We start from the raw sequence: 22,113 nt of genomic DNA, 5'->3' as shown, positions 1-22,113 counted from the left end.
TTGGAACGTGGGGGGAAACTTTTGCACCCAGAGGAAACCAGAGAGGTCACAGGGATCTGTGTTGGGTCCAATTCTTTTTACGTTATATGTCAATTATTTGGATGATGGAATTGATGACTTTGTTGCAAACTTTGTAGACAAAATTAAGATAGGTGGAAGGGCAGGTAGTTTTGAGAAGTTGAAAGGCTTAGACAAATTTGGAGAATGGGCAAAGAAATGGCAGGTGGAATACAGTGTTGGGAAGTGTACGGTCATGCACTTTGGTAGAAGAAATGAAAGGGTTGACTATTTTCTAAATGGAGAGAAAATACAAAATAACTGAGACACAAAGGGATTTGGGAGTCCTTGTGCAGGATTCTCTAAAGGTTAATTTGCAGATTGAGTCTGTGGTGAGGAAGGCAAATGTGATGTTAGCATTCAGTTCAACAGGACGAGAATATAAAAGCTGGGATGTAATGTTGAGATTTTATAAAGTACTGATGAGGCTTCATAGAGTATTGTGAACAGTTTTGGACCCTGTATCTTAGAAAGGATGTGCTGAAACTGGAGAGGGTCCAAAGGAGGTTCACGAAAGTGATTCCAGGATTGAATGGCTATTTTGATGGCGCTGACCCTGTTATCACTGGAATTCAGAAGGATGAGGGGTGACTTCATTGAAACCTGTCGAAAGGCCTTGATAGAGTAGATGTAAAGAGGATATTTCCAGTGGTCAGAGTCTTAAGACCAGAGGACACAGCCTCAGAATAGAGGGGAGTCCTTTTAGAATGGAAATGAGGAATTTCGTGGGTCAGAGAGGGGTGAATCTATGGAAGCCAACAGGCAGCTGTGGAAGCCAAGTCTTTATGCATATTTAAGGCAGAGGTTGATATATTCTTGATTGGTCAGGGCATGAAGGGATATGGGGAGAAGGCAGGAGATTGGGGCTGAGAGGAAAATTGGATCAGCCATGATGAAATGGTGGAGCAGACTTGATGGGCCAAATGGCCTAATTCTGTTCCAATGTCTTATGGTCTTTTAGCTTATGTCAGATGTGATGCAATTCTGCTTTATTGACATTATTAGAGGGATAAATATTTGCCAAGTCAGGACCTGCAAGTGTTATCTGGATATCTGAAAAGGACGTTTTAAATTCTCATTCAAGTGAAAGTGGAAGAATCCCTCGTAACACTAATCCATGAGACCAGCAATTTTTGAATTGGGACTTGAATCTGACTGGATGAAAAATGGTGACAATGTGAAGTGGTTCACTCTTCCCAGAATTGCATTGCTCACATGAAGTTATTTGAAAATGAGATTTCCTGTCTAAACTCACACCTAATCACATTAGGTTTAATAAAACATACTTGCTGAAGTTTAGAGATGAAACCTTGTGCTGTGTGAGGAGGCTATTTATAGGAGCAGCCTTTTTGTGATATAAGAATAAATCTATGAACTTTAGGAAGGATAAGCCAAGGGAACTCAAATCAGTCCTCACCGAGGGATCAGCAGTGGAAAGGGCAATCAGTTTCAAGTTCCTGCATGTCAATGTCTCTGAACATCTGTCCTGGGCACAGAATATCAATGCAACTATAAAGAAAACAAGATGGCAGCTATATTTCATGCTGGCGACTTGCCAAAAGGTCTTGGTTGTAAATATCGACTGTACTCTTTTCCATTGACGCTGCCTGGCCTGTTGAGTTCTTCCAGCATTTTGTGTGTGCTGCTCGGATTTCCAGCATCTGCAGATTTCCCCTTGTTAGTTGTATTTCATTAGGAGTTTGAGAAGACATGGTGTGTCACCCATGACACTCAAAAATTTCTACAATTTTATCACCATCTGGTAAGGAGGGGCCACTGCACAGGATCAGAAAAAGCTGCAGAAAGTTGGAAACCCAGCCAGATCCATCATGGACACTAACCTACCCACTATCCAGGACACCTTCAAACGGTGATGCTTCAAAAAGGCAGCATCCATCATTACGGACCCTCATCACCAGGGACAAGCCTTCTTCTCATTGCTACCGTCAGGAGGGAGGTACAGGAGACTGAAGACACACACTCATTGTTTCAGGAACAGCTGCTTCCCCTCCACCATCAGATTTCTGAATGAGCAATGAGTCCATGAGCACTCCCTCAATTTTTTCTTCTCTTTTTGCACTACTTACTTATTTTTATATAGACTTACTGTAATTTATAGATTTTTATTGTTATGTATTGCAATCTACTGCTGCTACAAAGCAAGAAAATTGCATGATACATGTCAGTGATATTAAACCTGATTCTAATTCTGAATCATCTTACATTCTTTCATCATAAGACAATGTTTAAGAACATAATTAAACCTGACAGTGCATTAATGAAGCTGCGGTGTCTGGTCCTGACAGGTGGTGAGGTAGTTGACCTAACCTGTGAATCCTCTGAACCTGTGGTTGTTGATCTCACCAACAATGATTCTGTTGAGGTAAGTGATGCTGACTGGACTATCTGTCAAGTTAGAGACCAAAGATAAAAATGGTGCTGAATTTCACAGATAGTTTGAGGAGGGTGGAGGGAAGAAATATATCAGGAATCTATAGCTTAACCCAACTGAGGGAGATGATCCATTTTGTTCTTGGGAAAAATCAATTTCAATTATGACATAAATGTACAATTTCAGTAGTCCACTCTCCATTTTCATTCCAATATGTCAATCCACGGCCTCCTTTACTGTTGGACAAAAAATACCTTATATTCCATCTGGGTAGCCTCCTACCTGATGGGGTGAACACAGATTACTTGACTTCCAGTAATGCCCCCACCCTCACCATTCCCCATCCCCTTTTCTGTCTCTGACCTAATTTCCTTGACTGCCTATCGTCTCCCTCTTTTCCCCACTTTTCTTTCTTTCATGGCTTCTGTCCTGTTATATTCCCCCGTCTCCAGCCCTGTATCTCTTTCACCAATCAACTTTAATTCAGCCCTTCCCCCCCCCCCCACCCAGGTTTCAGCTATCACCTTGTGTTTCTCCCTCCACTCCCCCCACCTTTTAAGTCTACTCCATCTTTTTTCTCCAGGCCTGCTAAAGGGACTCAGCCTGAAACTTGGACCGTAGTCTTTTCTATAGATGCTACCTGGCCTGCTGAGCTCCTCCAGCATTCTGTGTGTGTTGCTTGGATTTCCAGCATCTGCAGATTTTCCTGTCTTTGTGATTGAATTTCTTTCAAGTTTTTATGTTAAATTCACAGAACTGTGACGTAATGTACAATGTCCATATGTACATTTACATGAGGATTTGCAAAATTAAGGGCAGAATATCCACAGGAATATGGGAAAGTATTGCTTTTCTGAAACCTGATCCATTTATTCTCTTGCCCTCTGATCTACTTCATTTACAGAAGCTTGGTCTTGCATTCATCTCCAAAGTCATTGAAAATTAAGATGTTATTGTGTCTATTAAACCAAAGTGCCAGATGAAAGCTTTCATACATCTTCTTTCTTCCATATATTTTCACGGTAATTGTAAGGTTCTTTGCTACAGACCAAACAATCATAACATTTGTACAGAAAACTACAGGGACAATCCCTGGTCCTGTACTCCATTCAAACATTTCTTTGGTCTTGCTGCCAATTTACCCACTGCTCTCTGACACTTCTCTTTCCTGACATCACTCACTATTCCAGCATCCTTCCACTTCCTTACATTTTTCTGTAATTCTCTCTGCTGCTTCCTCTGACAGCTTGTTCCAGATGCTGACCATACTCTGGATGGAAAACACAAATCTTACCCCTCAGATCCCCTTTAAATCTTTCCCCTCCCACCTTCAATCTGTGTCCTGCAAGGGAACGTATCGGCATCACATCTTATTTACATGATGTGAAAGAGGTTGTTTTGCAGCCTAGTGCAAAAATAATGTAATGATAATTATAAAATGTAGTTTTATCGTAATAATGAATTATTGTTATATAATATGAGTATACAAAAATACAATACAATAACATACATATTTAATTGATATAAATGTAATAATTTATATTATATAATGTAAGTATATATTGTAATGCAAAATAATACAATGTAGGTAGTATTATATTACTAGAATAAATATATTACTACAAATATAAACAACAATTTATAGTAATTCTATTTACTATGAAAATAAAATAATGACTATATTATTTTGTCATTTACAGTAATTATTTATTTCCCATAAATATTACAGTGAGCAAAATTACTATATAGTACAGAAATAGTGCAAAAACAGGAATTGCAAGGTTCAGAAATCTGACAGTGGGCGGGGAGAAAGCTGTTTCTGAATCATTGAGTTGGAAGTTGGGGGGATTCTGATTCGGCACGCAAATTCAAATCCCACCGACAGGATGCTCTCGTGCTCATGACACAAGGCTGATATTGTAAGGCTTGCAGAACTCTGACCCATTGTGCAACCAGATCCCACTGCTATTTTATTTTGCTGAAAGTTAGAGTTTCAGAAAAGCTGGTATTTGGGGAATGTGACCCTAAAAGGTTGATCAAATGTAGTTAGTGTATGTACAGTTCTTTAAAAGGATTGGGAACTTGCCGCCGGTTCCAGCCTTTGTATTGCAGTTCGTGCTAAATTCTTCGATGCACTAGGTAGCAGATGGGGAATAAACACTGACCTTTCAATTGACGTGCTGGGCTCAGATGAACAAAAGATGTAACCCTGCAAGCACCAGGGCCATCTCCTCCTATTTGAATAAGGGAGTCAATATAGCAATTAGTTGAAGTTACAAAGTACTTTTCTCATATTTTGATTGTTTTAATGTTTTACTTACTGATCATCCATGGAGGTGAAGAGCCACAAAATGGCACTGTTCCTCATGTTGTCAGATCAGCACTGCTGTTTGATTGTCAAAATTGAGTTTGTTTCACAAATCCCAGTGAAATAAAGTTGTTCTTCTGATTCACAAATTCAAAGGAGGGTTGGAGAACAAATGGCATGTATGTTGTGTTGTTCAGAAATGTATAGGGACGTTTTATTACACAGAGGAAATCTGAAATGATTTGCCCAATTGTTTCTATTTTCTGCTGCTCAGCAGCACTCAATAGAAAGCAAGGAGTAGTTTGTGGAACAAAGCTACCAGCACTATGATAATATGTACATTTGCTGCACCTTATCTCATCTAACCTATTTCTCTTTTGTTTTACATGAAATGTGCACTCTCCAGATTGTAGATGAAGGTGAGTTTAAAAACATGAATGTCTTTTTATGATTTATTGTCAATGCAAAAAGCAAAAAAAGGTTTGAAGAAATTGATGTTACCCAGCAATTTCTTAATTCTAATGGCATCATGTTTAAAGCTCATTTTATAATTTCATACATTCTGCCAGCAAAGGAACTAGTTAATCACATTAAGTGCCTTGAAATGTTTGATATGTTCAACACACATAAATAAGTGACCACATGCCTTTGAAGTTGCTCTGTGCTGTGTGTTGAAGTGGTGCTTGAGTCTGTATTAGCTAAATAAGCTATCATCTTCAATAAACAACAGAGATGTCATTTGGGACGGACATTAATGACCGGTTTTTAAAAGTTACTTTGAGACCAATACTGTACAGTCTGTGGCTGCCTCTGACTCCGTTCTCTCATGATGAAAATTGATGTAGGTACTCAGTGCGTTGATTTCCCCCATTCCCTTCCTCTCCCACTGAGTATTCTGTATATTCTGTGAAAATTAGCATCAATGAATAAATTGGATTTGGGTGTTCTTTTGTTCGTTTATGTTTTGAATTTTTTTGCACTATATTATGAGCTGCCACGTCCCACAGATGTTGTGGTGAAAAGCTCTCTCTGCTGCACAATCCTGGTGTTATAAGATGTTCACTTCTTACCACAAAGTCTTGAGATTGCAAGTATAGGGTAAATAGCAGAGAGTGAATTTATCATTACAAACTGAGTTTCATATTAAAACCTAGAACACTACAGCACAGTACAGGTCCCTTGGCCCACAATGCTGTGCCTACCTTTTAACCTCCTCTATGATCATTTTAACCCTTTCTTCTTACATAACCCTTCGTTTTTCTATCATCCATGTGCCAATCTAAAAGTCTCATAAATGCTCTGAATGTCTCTCCCCCTAACATCACCCCTGGCAACCTGTTCCATGCACCCGCTACTCAGTGTTAGAAAAAATCTTGCTTCTTATCTCACAAAATGCTGGAGGGGCTCGGCAGGCCAGGCAGCATGTATGGAAAAGGGTAAACAGTTAACATCTCAGGCCAGGACATTGACTGTTTACTCTTTTCCATAGATGCAGTCTGGCCTGCTGAGTTCCTCCAGCATTTGGTGTGCGTTGCTCAGATTTTCAGCATCTGCAGATTTTCTCTTGTTTACCTCCTGTCTCTATAATTTCCTGGGGATTCCTATTTTTCTTCTTGACAACATTGACTTCTCTCCAGTCAACATCTCTTGCTGCCCCGGTGAAGCAGCCAGCATCGTCTAAGGTCCCACCCACCCCTACCTCCATCCCCTCCACCATTGTGTAAAAGATATGGAAGCCTGAAAACGTGTACCACCCGGCTCAAGGACAGCTTCTGCCCTGCTGTTGCCACCTTGCCTGTTGCTGGTGTGGACGCAAAGCTCCAGCAATCTCTCTCTTGCCTCTTTTGATTAGTGTGGATTTCATGACCAGTTGGCCGAAGGGCCTGTACCATGCTGGACTGTTCTACATAAGTGGAACTAGCTTAGATAGAAGCTCGGTCAGCATGGACCAAACAGGTCGAAGGGCCTTTTCCCATGCTGTGTGACTCTAAACCTGGCGTAACAAATACTTTTTGTTCTCTTTTACACTTTTGTACTGGAAATGACATTCAGTGATCTTGAATCTTGAACTCATTTCCAATGAAGTAACTATCAGTGTGCATGCTTGTAGTATTTTACAATAATCTCTCTTCCTTACTTCCTTCCCAGCCCTGTTCTCCCTCTGATTCACTCCCCTTGCTTGGTACGTTCTCCTTGCTCTCCTTTCCTAGCCTCCTGCCTCAGCCCTGAATCGTCAAACAGAAGTGTCTGAATATGAGTGATTATACCCGTTTCTTTTTGGCAGATCTGTCTTCTCCTGTCAATCAGCCAGGCTCAGCTGACGAACAAGCAGACAGGATGCAGTCAGACAGTTGTATTCTCTGCAGTGATGAGGAAGATGGCAGGCCAGACGGGAGCAGCAGCCCTTCGATAACAAGTGCAGCAAGTGTAACTCAGGGAACTCCTCTTCATCCTGCCTTGAGGTAAGAGGGAGAAAGAAAATCCAATACTCTTGTAACTTCAGAGTATCTCTATATAGCCTGCGAGCAATGCACAGTGGCGTAGTGGTTTGCATAACGCTATTTGGCATGCCGTCAAATCAGAGTTCAGTTCCTGCGTTGTCTGTAGGAGTTTGTACATTCTCCCTGTGACTGCATGGGTGTTTCCTGTAAGTATTCTGTTCTTTCTGCATTCCAGAAAGGGTTGGGTTAGGTGTTATCAACTGTGGCTGTGTTGTGTTGTGTTGATGTCAGAAGCATGGTAACACTTGCAGGATGCCTCCAGCATATCCTCAACACAAAATACCCATTTCTCTGTGTTTCAAGGTACATGTGACAGTTAAAGTTAACTCTCATCTTCAGATCTTTAAAATACTTCAAACTACACCTGGTTTGCAAGACTGGACATTTGATGGCCAATTTCTTCACAGGATCTCTCAGCAGCAGTATGATCAGATCCTGTTTTTTTTTGTAGTATTTGTGAAAGGAATGTCCCTGCACAGACATTGCTTTTCCCAGCTACAGGAAGGATGACAACAAGCTGGGAAGGGTTCAGATACAATTCACAAGGAAGTTTCTGGGACTGGATTTCTTGTGTTGTATGGAGAGCCTGGGGCTCTTTTTTTCCTTGAGCAAAGCAGGGCAAAAGGTGACATCACAGAGGTATATAAAATCATGTGGGGTTTATATAAGTTTGGTGGTTGCAGACTTTTCACAGGTGGGTCTAAAACTAAAAGGCATGTTAGTTTAAGGGGAAAATTTTAAAGGAATACAAGGGCAAGGTTTTTCACACGGTGTGATGAGTATGTGGACTGAGTTGCCAGAGGATGTGGTAGTGGTTGTACAATTATAGTGTTTAAAAGACATTTAGAGAGGTTCGTAGATTGGAAATATTTTGGCAGATATTGGCATAATGCAGGCAAATCGTACTAGCTTGGATAGGTAAATTGGTTGCTATCAAAAAGTTGGGCCGAAGTTGGGCAGTTTTATTCTAAGTTGTTGATCAATACACCTCAATCATTCACAGGTGTGTGTGTGTGTCTTTTTATTTTGCACCTTTTGCTATTTTTCAGTTGAAAGGAATAAAAATAAAAGTCATCTCCCAGCTGACAGAAGAGGGAGCTCACATGAGGTGGTGTTCCCTCTTCCTGCCACTGGGCGGACTACTGAGTGCCAGCCAGTAGCTTCCCACGCAGAAGGAATCTCAGCATGACATTCTTTGTTGGCATCATGTGACAACCTGCTGAACCTATCAGGGCAGCACATTGTGCTATGAAGTCATCCAAACATTGGATTAGTGTATTTGTTAACCTGCTGATGAAGCTGAGTCTGGTCCTCAGTTGTATATTTTGAAGAAAGTTTACAATTATGTATTTGCTCTAAAGCTACACAAATCGGTTTATTGAAGTGAGTTTCCACCTTAATCTCCTGCACCTGCATTTAAATGCAACCAACATGTCATGTTTCACAGTAGAACAATACATACGACAACAATCAAACTATACCATGATTTAAATAAAATCTTTGCTCTCAATTTTCCACAACTCTCTCTAACCGTCAAACAGCAAGATGTACCTAATCAGAATCAGAATTGGGTTTAATTTTTATTTATTAACTTATTTTAGAGATACAGCATGGAACAGGCCCTTCCAGCCCTTCCCAGCAACCCCCATTTTCACAGGACAACTTATGACAGGCTAATGTCTTTGCACTATTGGATGAACCTGGAGCACCTGGAGGAAACCTGCACTATCACGTGGAGACCATAAACTCTTTACAGGTGGCATTGGAATTGACTCCTAGCCCTGACACTCCACACCCCAACCTGTGATAGTTAACCACTACGCCTCTGTTTCGCTAACATGTCATGAACTTAATTGTTTTGTGGCAGCAGTGCCATGCAATGCATAAAAAATACTATGAGTTACGGTAAGAAATAAAGAAGTAGTGTAGAAAGAGAGCAAAAGTAATGAGCTAGGGTTCATGGAGGGTGGAGATATGTCTCTACCAAAGGAGGTGTAAGGTCCTCCTTCCGTCTGTTAGCCTGCAGGTCACTCTTGGGCAAGGTGTAGCACATTCCCCCTCCCCCACAATATGGATCGTGTAAAGCCATGGGAACAGGTGCTGGATGGTTTTGTAGCAATTGGTGCATATCACAAGTCCTGGTTATGTGAACAATAATGTCAGGCAGATGATCTCTGAAGCGTATTGATAATGGCTGAGGTCACCCATCTTGTAAAGACACTGCTGAGAAGAAGACAATGGCAAGCCACTTCTGTTTTAAAAAAAAATTGCCAAGAACAATCATGGTCACGAAAACCATGATCCCCACAACATATGACTCAGCACATAATTATTGTCTATTCAGAAATCTGTGTGTCTCTTCTGGCTCCTGTACCTTCTCTCTGATGGTAGTAATGAGAGGAGAGCATGTCCTATGTATTGGAGGTCCTTAATGATGGACGCTGTCTTTGACAAGATGGTAACCCTATCGCAGGTCCCACTTTACATGCCCTCACACCAAATTTCTCCAAAATATTTATCCTTTGGGTTCTGCACATCCCATAAACACTACAGGTTCTGCAGATGCTGGAAATCTTGATCAACACACACAAAATGCTGGAGAAACTCAGCAGGACAGTCAGCATCTGTGGAGGGGAATTAACAATTGATATTTCAGGCCAAGACCCTACAGCAGGACTGGAAAAAAGCGGGGCATTTCTGGCTTCTGTCCCCTTCCTTTCCTGTCCTGATGAAGAGTCTTGGCCCCAAACCATGACTGTTTATTCTGTTCCATAGATGCTGCCTGACTTGCTGAGTTTCTCCAGCATTTAGTGTGTGTTGCCCATAGTCAATGCAGTTGGATTTCATGAATGAATATCCTTGATGCATCTCAGAACAATTGAGGCCAAAGTCCTCAGCTTTCCAAGTAGTATAAGATCAGGTAAGTATAATACAGTTTACAAGCGTTCTGATCCAGTCTTTGACCACTTTGTCAAGCACCTCCATTCCATCTGTCAAAAGCAGAAATTCCCAGTGGCCAAATATTTTAGTTTAGATTCCCATTCTGACATGTTGATCCATGGCCACCTCTTGTGAGACAATGAGGCCACCCCAATGGTGGAGGAGCAGCACCTTACATTCCGTTTGGGTTGCTTCCAACCTAATGGCATGAATATGGATTTCTACTTCAGGTTATTAAAAGAAAAATTCCCTCCCCCTCCCCTCTTCTATTCCTATTCTGGACTCCTGCATCTTCTCACCTCCCTATCACTTCTCGCTGGGAACCCCTCCTTCCCTTTCTCCTATAGTCCATTCTCCTTCCTATCAGATTCCTTCTTCTCTGTACTTTTCCTATCCCTCCCCCCCCACCTTTTTATTCTGCATCTTCCCCCTTCCTTTCCAGTCCTGCAGAAGAGTCTCAGTCCAAAACCTCTTCTGTTTATTTAAGTCCATAGATGCTGCATGACCTGCTGAGTTCCTCCAGCATTTTGTGTGTGTTGCTCTGATCCATTGTTTGGTTAATGTCCAGGACGTACAGAGGACACTCTACTCTGTTACCTGGCTTTAAAGCTCAAATATGCTCCCTCCACCAGGATTAAATAGATGCAGGGGAAGAGGCCGGGAAATGGACAGCGAAGTGGCACGGTGCGTAGAGCCGCTGCCTCCCAGTTCCTGAGACACGTGTTCAATCTCAACCTCGCATCCGGTCTGTCTGGAGTTTGTGTGTCTTCCTTTGACCATGCGGGTTTCGCCCTGTGATCTCTATATCGCAAACACTTGTGACTTTTAAAAATAACTGGCTGTTGTAAACTGCTCCTAAGAGTGAGTGAGAGTGTGTGTGTGTGTGTGTGTGAGTGTGAGAGAGAAAGACTGGAAGCCGTGGTGTTGGGGGTTGGGTGGCCTATTGATGCCAATGTTCAAAGTTCAAATAAATTTATTATCAAATTACATATATGTCAAAAGAAAACTGTCCTAAGATTTGCTTTCTTGCAAGCATATACAGTAAATCCAAGAAGCACGATAGACTCGATGAAAGACTGCACCCATCAGGACAAAGACTCCTGTACTACCTTCTTGATGACAGTAACAAACAGAGAACATTACCTGGGGTGGGGGTCCTTGAAGATGCAACAGCACTCTGTGTCAATGTGCTCAATGGTGGGGAGGGCTTTTCCCATGGTGGACTGGGTCGTATCCACTACTTTTTGTAGAATTTTCCTTTCAAGGGCATTTTCCCTGTTAGGCAGTGATACAACCAGTCAATAAACTCTCCACCACAAAACTACAGAAAATTATCAAAATTTCAGATGTCATGCTGAATCTTTGCAAACTTCTGAGGAAGGAGAGGCGTTGCCAAGCTTTCTTCCATTTACATGCTGGGTCCAGGACAGGTCCTGTGAAATGATAACACAGAGGATCTTAAAGTTGCTGACTCGGTCCACTTTTGATCCTCAAGAACACTGGCTCATAGACCTCTGGTTTCCTCCTCCTGAACTCAATAATCAACTCAGTCTTTCTGATATTGTGACAGATTGTTGTTGTGGCACCACCTAGCCAGATTTTCATTCTTACACCTATTTACTGATTCATCACCACCTTTGATTCAGTCAACAGCAGTGGTGTCAGCAAACTTGAATATGACATTGGAGCTGTGTTTAGCCTCACAGTCATAAGTGTAAAGTGAGTAGAGAAGGCAGGGCTAAGCACAAAGCTTTGTGACGCACCTGTGCTGATGAAGATTGTGGAGGAGATGGATATTGAGGCCAAGGTCTAGAAGTTTATTGATTAGTTTTGAGCTAACTATAATGTTGAATGCTGAGATGTAGTGAATAAAGAGTATCCTGATGCATCTTTGCTGTTCAGATGTTCCAGGGTTGAGTGAAGAGCCAATGAAATGGCATCTGTTATGGACCTGTAGTGCTGGTAGGCAAATTGGAGTGGATCCAAGTCACTTCTCAGAGAAGAATTAATAATGTTTCATCACCAACCTCTCAAAACACTTCATCACAATGGATGTAAGTGCTACTGGATGATGGTCATTGAGGCAGTTACCACATTCTTCTTAGGCACTAGTATAATTGAAGCATGTGGGAACCTCAGACTGCCAAAGCGAGAGGTTAAAGATCTCAGAGAACCCTCCAGCCAGTTGATTAGCACAAGTCTTTAGTATGTGGCCAGGTACCCCGTCTGGACTTTCTGTGGGTTCACCCTCTTGATGGATTCTTGAACATCAGCCTCGGAGACTGAAATCACAGGTCTATCGGGGGGAATAAAATGGCATTAGTTTAGAAATAGTGTAAATGTGTCTTTGATAGTCATCACAGACTCAGTAGCTAGTTATTAGTATGACTAGAAGGAGACCCTTTGGCCAATCAGGTTTATGCCATTCATTGTATCTACACTAATCCCATTTGCTTGCATTAGTCTATTGCTAAAAGAAATGTCCAAAAGGATAAGGTGGCATCCATAATTAAGGGACCCAGTCATTCAGGACATGCCCTCTTCTGATTACTACAAATGGGGAGGAGGGTCAGGATCCTGAAGACACACACTTCTCCATCTTCCATCAGATTTCTGAATGGACAATGAGCCCATGTACACTACCTTACTATTTTTTCTTATTTTTTGCTCTCTTTTTGCTATATATATATATACAGCAAAATTTCATGACACATGCCAGTGGTAGTAAACCTGGGTCTGATTCTGATTGCCTTTTCTGTCTTGTCTATTCTACTACTTATTTGAATGCTGTTGAAATGTTGCAAGAGTCTCTGCCTCTACTTCTTCCAGACTCCAGAAACCATCTGTGTGGAAAAAATGCCCCCACATATTGTCTGTAAACCAACTGCCTCTGGGGTTTTACTGTTGTTGCTCTGCTAGGTTGGCACCAGAATGTGTGATGACACTTGCAGACAGCCAAAGCATATCCTTTGCTTGTGTGATAAATGAAAGAAATCTAACTTTGCCCTTTTGTCTAACCTGTCCATGCTCTTCATAATTTCATATATCCTTCTTCAGTCACCCCTGAACCACATTTGCACAAAGAACACAAACCCAGCCAGTCTGTCTCTGCTGAAAACTGTAATGCTCCAGTCCAGGTACCATTCTGGTGATCTCTGTTTCCTCTGTGTGTTACTGATCCATTGCCTTCCCATTCTGTTCATCATTTAACATTATTTTGTCTAATGTCTATTTTATGATTGAGATCAGATTTCTTTGTTTATAATGTATGCATTGAAACAGAGTGAAATGCATCATTTGTGTTGATAGCCAACAACCTAAGGATGTGCAAATGCCACCACATATTCTGGTGGCAATATAGTAATTCCACAATGTTCAGCAGAAGAACACAGAACACAACAAGCACCAAAACAGGCCCCTTTCCTCTTTCCCACCCACACAAGTGAAAGCTTCCAGGCTTTGGAATTCCATTATGTTCAGCACTCTGTGTTGAAGTCAGACACTTTGTGCCTTGACCCAGCTGAGAGCCTCTGCTTGCATCTGCATTGTTTCTGATTCTGGCTCGTTTTGGAAAGGAAGTCCAGTGTGGATGTTGGTGCCAGACTGGGATGAAAATATTTGCTTATAGGTGTAACTGAATTTAACATTTTCTATATTTATTTTTGGCAGATCTGACAGGTTCGTTCACCGCAGGTCTTCCTCAGGGACCATTAGCTGTCCCATTTGTATGGATGGTTACAAAGAGGTAAGCCTACATCTCTAGAGAAATCTATTGATTTATTTATTTAGTGATACTGTATGGAACAGGCCCTTCTACTCCAATAAGTTGGAAAGTAACGCTCCTTTCCCCAGGTTGGGGGGGAGCATGGTTTTAAGGTGACAGCAGAGGCATTTTAGAACCTGAGGTGCAATTTTTTTTACATTGTCATTGTAAGAATATTGAGTACAGGAGTTGGATTGTTTGGTTGAAGTTGTATAAGATGTTGGCGAGGCCTGATTTGGAGTATTGTGTGCGGAAAAGATGACAATGAGATTGAAAGAGTACAGACAAAATTTACAAGGATGTTGCCAGGACTAGAGTACCTGAGTTATAAGGGAAGATTGAATAGTTCAGGAATTTATACCTTGGAACGTAGCAGATTAAGGAGAGATTTGATCGAGGTATGCAAAATTTTGAGGGTATAGATTGGGTAAATGCAAGCAGGCTTTCTCCACTGAGGTTGGGTGAGACTACTACCAGAGGTCATGGGTTAAGGGTGAAAGGTGAAAAGTTTTAAGGGGAACATGAGGGAAACTCTTCACTCAGAGGGTTGTGAGAGCATGGGATGTGTTGCCAGCCAGGTGGTGCATGCATGCTCAATTTCGGTGTTTAAGAGAAGTTTGGATAGGTACGTGGATAGTAGGGGCATGCTGGGCTATGGTCCAGGTGCAGGTGGATGGGACTAGGTAACTTAAATAGTTTGGCACAGACTAGATGGGCTGAAAGGCCTGTTTCTGTGCGATACTTTATGATTCTGGTGGTAGTGAAACAGATGTCAGAGTGGTGTTCAGTTAGCTTTTAGATAGACAGATCAATTTGCAGGAATAGGGGGATATGGATTGAAGATGTTTATTGAACAGCCTGTCATATCTCTGCTGATTCTCGATCCCTTTAACCCGCTCATTTCCCAGAAAGCTGTGGATATCATTTCCTTAACATTTCTCCACTTCTTCATATGTCCCTGTTCACCATTTTTCATTGCCCTTATAGGCAGTTTATTCCAGATGATAAATGGATTTTTCTTAAACCTCGACATAGAGCAGAATTAGGCCATTCGACCCATAAATTCTACCCCACATTCCATCATGTCTGATTTATTATCCCTCATCCTCTCGCAAAAGAAACTCTTCATCTCGGTTATAAAGGATATTCAGAGTTCTAGGCTTCCCCACTATGGGAAAAACCTCTCCACTTCCACTCTATCTCAGCCTTTTATCGCCTCAGTTTGAACCCTCACTCTTCTACTTGTCCGATTTGGAAATAGGTTGCTTCATAATCCAGAATGTGTGTAAACCTAGGTCCCAACTGAGTGCAGTCCTCGAGAGTCTGAGCTGCTGCTTTCAAGCCTGTCTGTAGATGATTCATAACACATGGAAGATGAGTTTTATCGGACGTGGAGAGAGTGGGGCGGCTCCTCCCCCGGTCCTGCTACCACTTACCTCGAATAACACCCAAAACTCATCATCACTACTTTCAATCCAAACTACTTTATTGCTTACAACCAACTAGTCACTGTATTTCAGAAGTAATATCGGTTTAAAAGCAATTACGACGTCAGGAATCAAGGTGCAAGATTGTTTAATATCATTTTCTGTACACAAGTGCAAAGGAGAACGAAATAATCATTACTCTGCATCCAATGCAGCAGAAAAAACACAAGGTAAAGAAGATAGTAAATATAAACACAGAAGGTAGTTTCAAAACATAGATTGTAACACTAGTCTCTACATGAGGTGACCAATGGGACATAATAAAGTAATGGTGGAGGTATTAATCAGTCTTACTGCTTGGGGAAGGTAACTGTTTTTGTACTTAGAGTATAAAAACAAGGATGTATTGCTGAGGCATTGGTCAGACCACATCTGGAGCATTCTGAGCAGTTCTGGGCTCCATATCAAAAAAAGGATATGCTATCATTGGAGAGGGTCCAGATGAGATCTCCAAGAATGATTCTGGAAATGAAAGGATTAAAGTATCAGGAGCTTTTGATGTCTCTGGGCCTGTACTTGCTGGAGTTGAGAAGAGTGAGGGGGGATCTCATTGAAACCTATCGATTGTTGAAAGGCCGAGGTAGAGTGGATGTGGAGAGGATGTTTCTGAAAGTAGTGGAGTCTAGGACCAGAGGGCACATCCTCAGAATAGAGAGACGTCCATTTAGAACAAGGAACATGAGGAATTTCTTTAGTTAAAGGGTAGTGAATCTGTGGAATTCATTACCACAGACAACTGTGATCAAGCAGATGTTGGTAGGTTCTTGATTAGTAAGGGTGTCAAAGGTTACAAGGAGAAGGCAGGAGAATGGCGTTCAGAAGAATATTAAATCAGCCATGATGAAATGGCAGAGCAGACCTGATGAGCCAAATAGCCTAATTCTACTCCTGTGCCTTAGAATGTGAAATTTTGAAGTAGCTATACAGTGGAAAGACATAATTACAGAAGTGTGCCACAGTAACATTGCAGTTATTGTGATGCTGTTACAGCTTTGCGTGATGAAGTTTGGATTTCAATTCTAGCGACCTCTAAGAAGTTTGTGCATCCTTCCCATGACCGAGTGGGAGTGGGTTTCTTCCGGCTGCTCTGGTTTCCTTCCACAGACCAAAGATGTAGTAGGTTGATTGGTTATAGTAAATTCTCCTGTGATTAGGCTGGTGTTAAATAGGTGGGTTGCTGGGAGGTGCAGCTCATTGAGCCAGAAGGTCCTGTTCTTCATTGTATCTCTAAATAATAAATAATTTACAAAATAATAAGGTCTCTGAGCCAAACTCAGGCAGATAGGTCTGGCTTGCTGGACAGCATGGATGAGATGGGCTGAAGGGCATGTTTCTGTACAGTGTGACTCTGAAACTCCATAGTTTAAGAAATGCTACAATAAATTATTACCTCCAAAAGATAGGATGCTGATATAAAATTGTAATTTAGAGATGTTCTCTTTTACGTTTAAACCCCAGAAGAATTTAAGAATTTGGACAAAGATTCAAATTGATCAATATCTGACTGAATTGAATGAAGAGTCTGACTTTCCCTTTGTAGTTTTTGAAAAGCACTTTGTATAATTACCACTGTTATAATTTCATTTCTCGGTCCCTGTCCAGATTGTCCAAAGTGGGCGGCTGATTGTCTCGACGAAATGTGGTCACATCTTCTGCAGCCAGTGCATTCGGGACTCTCTTAGAAACTCTCACACGTGCCCAACCTGCCGAAAGAAACTAAACTCACGTCAGTACCATCCAATTTACGTTTGACCACGGAGAGGTGGGGAGGGTGTCATTCTGAAATTTATTCACCCGGCCATGCGTTGGGCATGTCAAAAAACCTATGACATTCTTCAGATTTATCAGTGACAAAAGGCGCTCCTTGTGGGAGACGGAAGGATGTGTGTAACGCTGACTGATCACTGTATCCATCTAATCCAGTGGACTTGCTGTAACTTGGAATTGGGAGGGAGGGGATGGGTAACGGCTGCGGGTGAGAAATAAAGCTTTCACCAGCACGTTCCAGTTGCCAGCTCAGCTCAGATGTGTGTTTTCTACATATTTCTCTTTCTTTTCTGCGCTTTGCCTCTCTCACCACCAGCCCAGATCAGAGACTGGTCACCAACTGCACATGCAGTCAATTAACGCGGCTCCGTCTTCAGTCTGCCCGTCCACCTTGCCGACTTACGGGAGCCCCACTCTGTCCTGCTCAGCTCCCCAAGTGGCATCAGACAGTCCCTCCTTCCTGCCATTGCAACTGTGGGGGGAGATGTGAAGCATCAGGTACAGGGTGGTGGGGAGAGAAGCTGAAGGTTACATGAGGACCACGAGCTTTTGGTTAGACCCCTCTTACTCAGGAAATCTTTCAAAGCCTTACATTCACTGATGGCTGGGTTTCAGGAGATATTTGTGGAGGGCTAGGATTACTCTATGCATGATTTCAGGTTCCTGATTTTGCTTTGGGAACACATTGCCTTTTATTTCTCCTAAATTATCCCATAGCCAATGTCTGAAACAGCAGTATCCTCGACCAAAGATTCTGATCATCAGACCGAGTGCAGGCGGCTGCCATCGGTCTGTGCAATGACAGGTATTGGGAAAATTCAGCTAATGCTGGAACCAAATTAATATTCACATCTTGAAATTCAGATATCTCTGAAAAATAAAGATGAGATTAGTTTTAAACAAAGATGTTACTGGAAGTGTTTTGAGTAATTGGAGGAAGTTTATTTTCATTGTCTGTAAACTTTTGTGCAGTGATGTTTTATGAATGTGAAAATTAGACCATTATGTCCTCTTGTTATGTAATGTTTTGTCAAGTAGAATGTTTTCTTTTTGCCACATTCTGAGGGCTAAAATAATGAATAAAATAATAGTCCCTCGTATGTCTCCCATTTAGTCTGTGTTTTTCTCAGTTTAACTTTATTTCAAGTTCTTCCTTTGCCTGGTTTGGTGCTAGCTGTTGCTATAGTTTTACTAAAAGTAACAGATTGCTTACAATACATCATAAACACAGGCAAATCTGCAGATGCTGGAAATCCAGAGTGACACACACAAAATGAAGGGCCAATTCCCCTCTGTCATGTAAATACATGCTAGAGGAACTCAGCAGGTCAGGCAGCATCTGGGAGAGGTGGTGTGCAAACAATTGATGTTTTGGGTCGAGACCCTTCCTCAAATGTTTCTATATTTCCATGGGTACACTGCTATCTCTCATTCAGTCTTGATGATTAACCATTTACTAATCTGAGCTTTCTTTTTTTATCAAAACTACAACAACTCCCCATCATTTCTTGGTGGTCTATTTCTGGGTTCTGCCTCTCCTTCCTGTCCTTGCACCTCCTTTTGAACAAGAGGTTTGGAGCTTGTTTTTGGCAGTTTTCCAGTCCCATGGCACACACAGTCACAGAAACAACATAGAGCAAGGGAAGAAGCTGTTCCTATAATATTTGAGTATGTGCCTTGAGGCTCTTGTACCTCCTTTCTGATGGTAGTAACGAGAAGAATGAATACCCTGGATGGTGAGGGTCTTTTATGATGGATGCAGCCTTCTTGAAGACTATCTTTAGACGGTGTTCTTGATGGTGGGAGAGGGTTACGCCTGTGACGGAGCTGGCTGAGTCACCAACCTTTACAGCCTTTTGTGCACTGGAGCCTCCATGTTAGCCTATGAAGCAGCCAGTCAGAATGCTCTCCACAGTACATGTACAGAAATCTGTTAGATTCTTTGCTGACATACCAGATCTCATATTCCCAGTGAAGCAGAACTACGGGCATGCCTTCTTTATGATCTTTTCAATGTGTTCAGCACAGGATAGGTGGTCTAAGATGTCGCTGCCCAGGAACTTGAAGGCTGCTTACCCTTTCTACTGCTGCCCCCTCAATGTGGATTGGTGTGTGTTACCAAGTCATAAAGTACAACAACACAGAAACAGGCCCTTCAGTCCATCTAGTCGATGGTGAACTGTTATCCTGCCCAGTCCCATTGACTTGCACCTTTGCCATAGTTTTTCATACCCCTCCTATCCAGGTATTTATCCAAACTTCTCAAATTTTACAATTGAATCTGCATCCACCGGTTCCACTGGCCAATTCTCCTGACTTCCACTTCCTTTGGTCCACAATCATCATCTTTGCAAAATGCTGGAGGAGCTCTGCAAGTCAGACGGTACTTCAGACGGAAAAATGATACTTCAGGCTGAGACCTTTCTTCAGGATCGGAAAGGTAGGGGGAAGGTGCCAGAATGAGGTGTGGGGGGAGGGGGAGAGGGGTATCAGGAAACTGGTAGTTGAAACCAAGTGTGTGAGAAAGGTAAAGAGCTGATGATGAAGGGATTTGATAGGGGAGAGTGGACCATGGGAGAAAAGACAGGAAGAAGGGCACTGGTGGAGGTGAAAGGCAGGTGCGAAGAGGCAAGGGGCCAGAATTTTCTTGCAGGAAGGAGAAATCAATATTCATGCTCTCAGGTTGGAGGCTACCCAAACGGAATATGAGGTGTTTCTCTTCCACTGTGAGGGTGGCCTCATCGTGGCACAAGAGGAGGCTGTGGACCAACATATCAGAACAGGAATCGGAATTAAGATGTTTGGACAGTGGGAAATTCCACTTTTGGTGAATGGAGCAAAGATGATGGACGAAGCAGGCCCTCAGTTCACAACAGGTCTCATCAATGTAGAGGAGGCTGCACTGGGAGCACTGGATATAATAGGTGATCCAAGCAGATTTGCTGGTGCAGTGTTGCTTCACCTGAATGACCGCTTGGGGCCCTTAATGGAGGTGAATGGGCAGATGTAGCAGTTTGGCTGTTTGCAGGGGTAAGTGCTGGGGGGGTAGGGTGTGAGTGGACAAAGAATCATAGAGGGAGTGATCCCAACAAAGCAGAGGTGGGGGAAGGAAAGATGTGTTTAGCGGTAGGATTCATTCGGAGATGGAAGTAGTTACAGAGGATGATTTGTTGGATGGGGTGGTATGTAAGGACAAGAGGAACTCTCACTGTTAAGGCTGCAGGAGGAGATGTGGGTGAGGGTAGCATCAATGGTGGAAGAAGGGAAATCCCATTATATGAAGAAGGACATTCCGGTGAAGCCCTGGAAAGGAAAGCCTCATCCTGGACAGGTTGAGAAGAGGCATAGTAAAGGTAGCTGTGGGAATTGGTATGTTTATAAAAGATGCCTGTCGGTAGTTTGTCACTGGAGATGGAGACACCAAAAAAAGAGGAGGGAAGTCTCAGAATTGGTCAATTCCTGGGTCTTGCTGATAATTGGGTGCAAGATTGTTGCAACATGACTCAACCAGCTGATCGACCTCACTCCTGTATGCCTCCTCATCACCATCAGAGATTCGGCCAGCAACCGTTGTGTCTGGGCGAATTTTCGATGGTGTTTGTGCTGTGCCTCACTATAGAGTAAAGAATGTAGAGAGTAGAGCAGCAGTTGAAGCATTCATCCTCAGGGAAAAGATATGACCTCTCTCACACTCCACCATTTAATGAAGTGATCAGATCTCCTGTAATAATCTTTATTCTGCATTTCCATCTACACATAGTAACCTTCTATCAAGTGTCTGTACCTCTGCCTTAAACTGGTACAAAGACTACAAAATGTTGAGACATTAATAATAAAGATTTATAAAGTTATGTGGGGGGTATAGAGCAGCTCCTCAGCATTGGAATGTCTAGTGCCAGAGATAAAGATAAAGGTTAGCTTTATTTGTCAGATGTACATTGAAACATACAGTGAAATGTGTTGTTTGCATCAACAATCAACACACTACGAGGATGTGCTGGGGGTATCCTGCAAGTGTCAACCATGCTTCCAGAACCAATGTACCAAGCCCACAACTTATTAACCCTCGCCTGTGTATCTTTGGAATGTGGGAAGAAACTGGAATATCCAGAGAAAACCTATGCAAACACTTTATAGACAGTGGATTTAATGGAACCCCGATCGCTGACATTGTAAAATGTTTCACTAGCCTGTAAGAGGTAATTTCAAAGGATTGATGTGGGGCAAGTTCATAGATGTTAGAGAAATGGGGGGGTTATGTAGGAGGGAAGGGTTAGATTGATCTTAAAGTAGGTTAAAAGGTCGGCACAACATTGTAAGCCAAAGGGCCTATGCTATAATACTCCATGATGTGCAGAATTATCAAACCACTGATATATTGCCAACATCGCTCACTTCTACAAATTACAAGCAAAGAAAAAAATGTGATGAGCAAAATCAAATTCAAAATGTTCGAAGTAAATTTATTATCAAAGTACATTTATGTCACCAAGTACAACCCCGAGATTCATTTTCCTGCGGGCATACTCAATAAATTCATAGAATAATAACCATAACAGAATCAATGAAAGACTGCACCAACTTGGACGTTTAACCAGTGTGCAAAAGACAGCAAACCATGGAAATACAGAAAGAAATAATAATAATAAATGAGCAACAGATATTGAGAATGTGAGATGAAGAATCATTGGAAGTGAGTCCATAGGTTGTGGGAACATTTCAATGATGGGGCAAGTGAAGTTCTCTCCAGGTTCTAGGGCCTGATGGTTGAGGGATGATAACTGTGCCTGAGCCTGGTGAGTCTTGTTGATGGCAGCAGCGAGATGAGAGCATGACCTGGGTGGTGGGGGACCCGAATGATGGATGTTGTTTTCCTACATTTAATTTAAGATAATGAA

At 42.1% G+C, this 22,113-nt stretch overlaps 1 protein-coding gene across 2 annotated transcripts in view; it reads left to right on the top strand.

The window, feature by feature from the left end:
* The window catches only part of rnf4 (ring finger protein 4), a 66,030-nt gene extending 47,715 nt beyond the window's left edge, over positions 1–18,315 (top strand). For both annotated transcript variants that reach the window (XM_059974165.1, XM_059974164.1), the window contains 5 exons: positions 2,364–2,440; positions 5,164–5,176; positions 7,042–7,219; positions 13,868–13,943; positions 17,051–18,315. In XM_059974165.1, coding sequence (XP_059830148.1) covers positions 2,364–2,440; positions 5,164–5,176; positions 7,042–7,219; positions 13,868–13,943; positions 17,051–17,200 — 494 coding nt within the window. In that variant the 3' untranslated portion in view covers positions 17,201–18,315. The remainder of the gene's footprint in view (positions 1–2,363; positions 2,441–5,163; positions 5,177–7,041; positions 7,220–13,867; positions 13,944–17,050) is intronic.
* Positions 18,316–22,113: the final 3,798 nt, after the last annotated feature.

This window comes from Hypanus sabinus, chromosome 7 (genome assembly GCF_030144855.1).
Source record: "Hypanus sabinus isolate sHypSab1 chromosome 7, sHypSab1.hap1, whole genome shotgun sequence".
Taxonomy (NCBI): Eukaryota; Metazoa; Chordata; class Chondrichthyes; order Myliobatiformes; family Dasyatidae; genus Hypanus; species Hypanus sabinus.
This window is presented reverse-complemented; position numbering and strand designations above follow the sequence as displayed.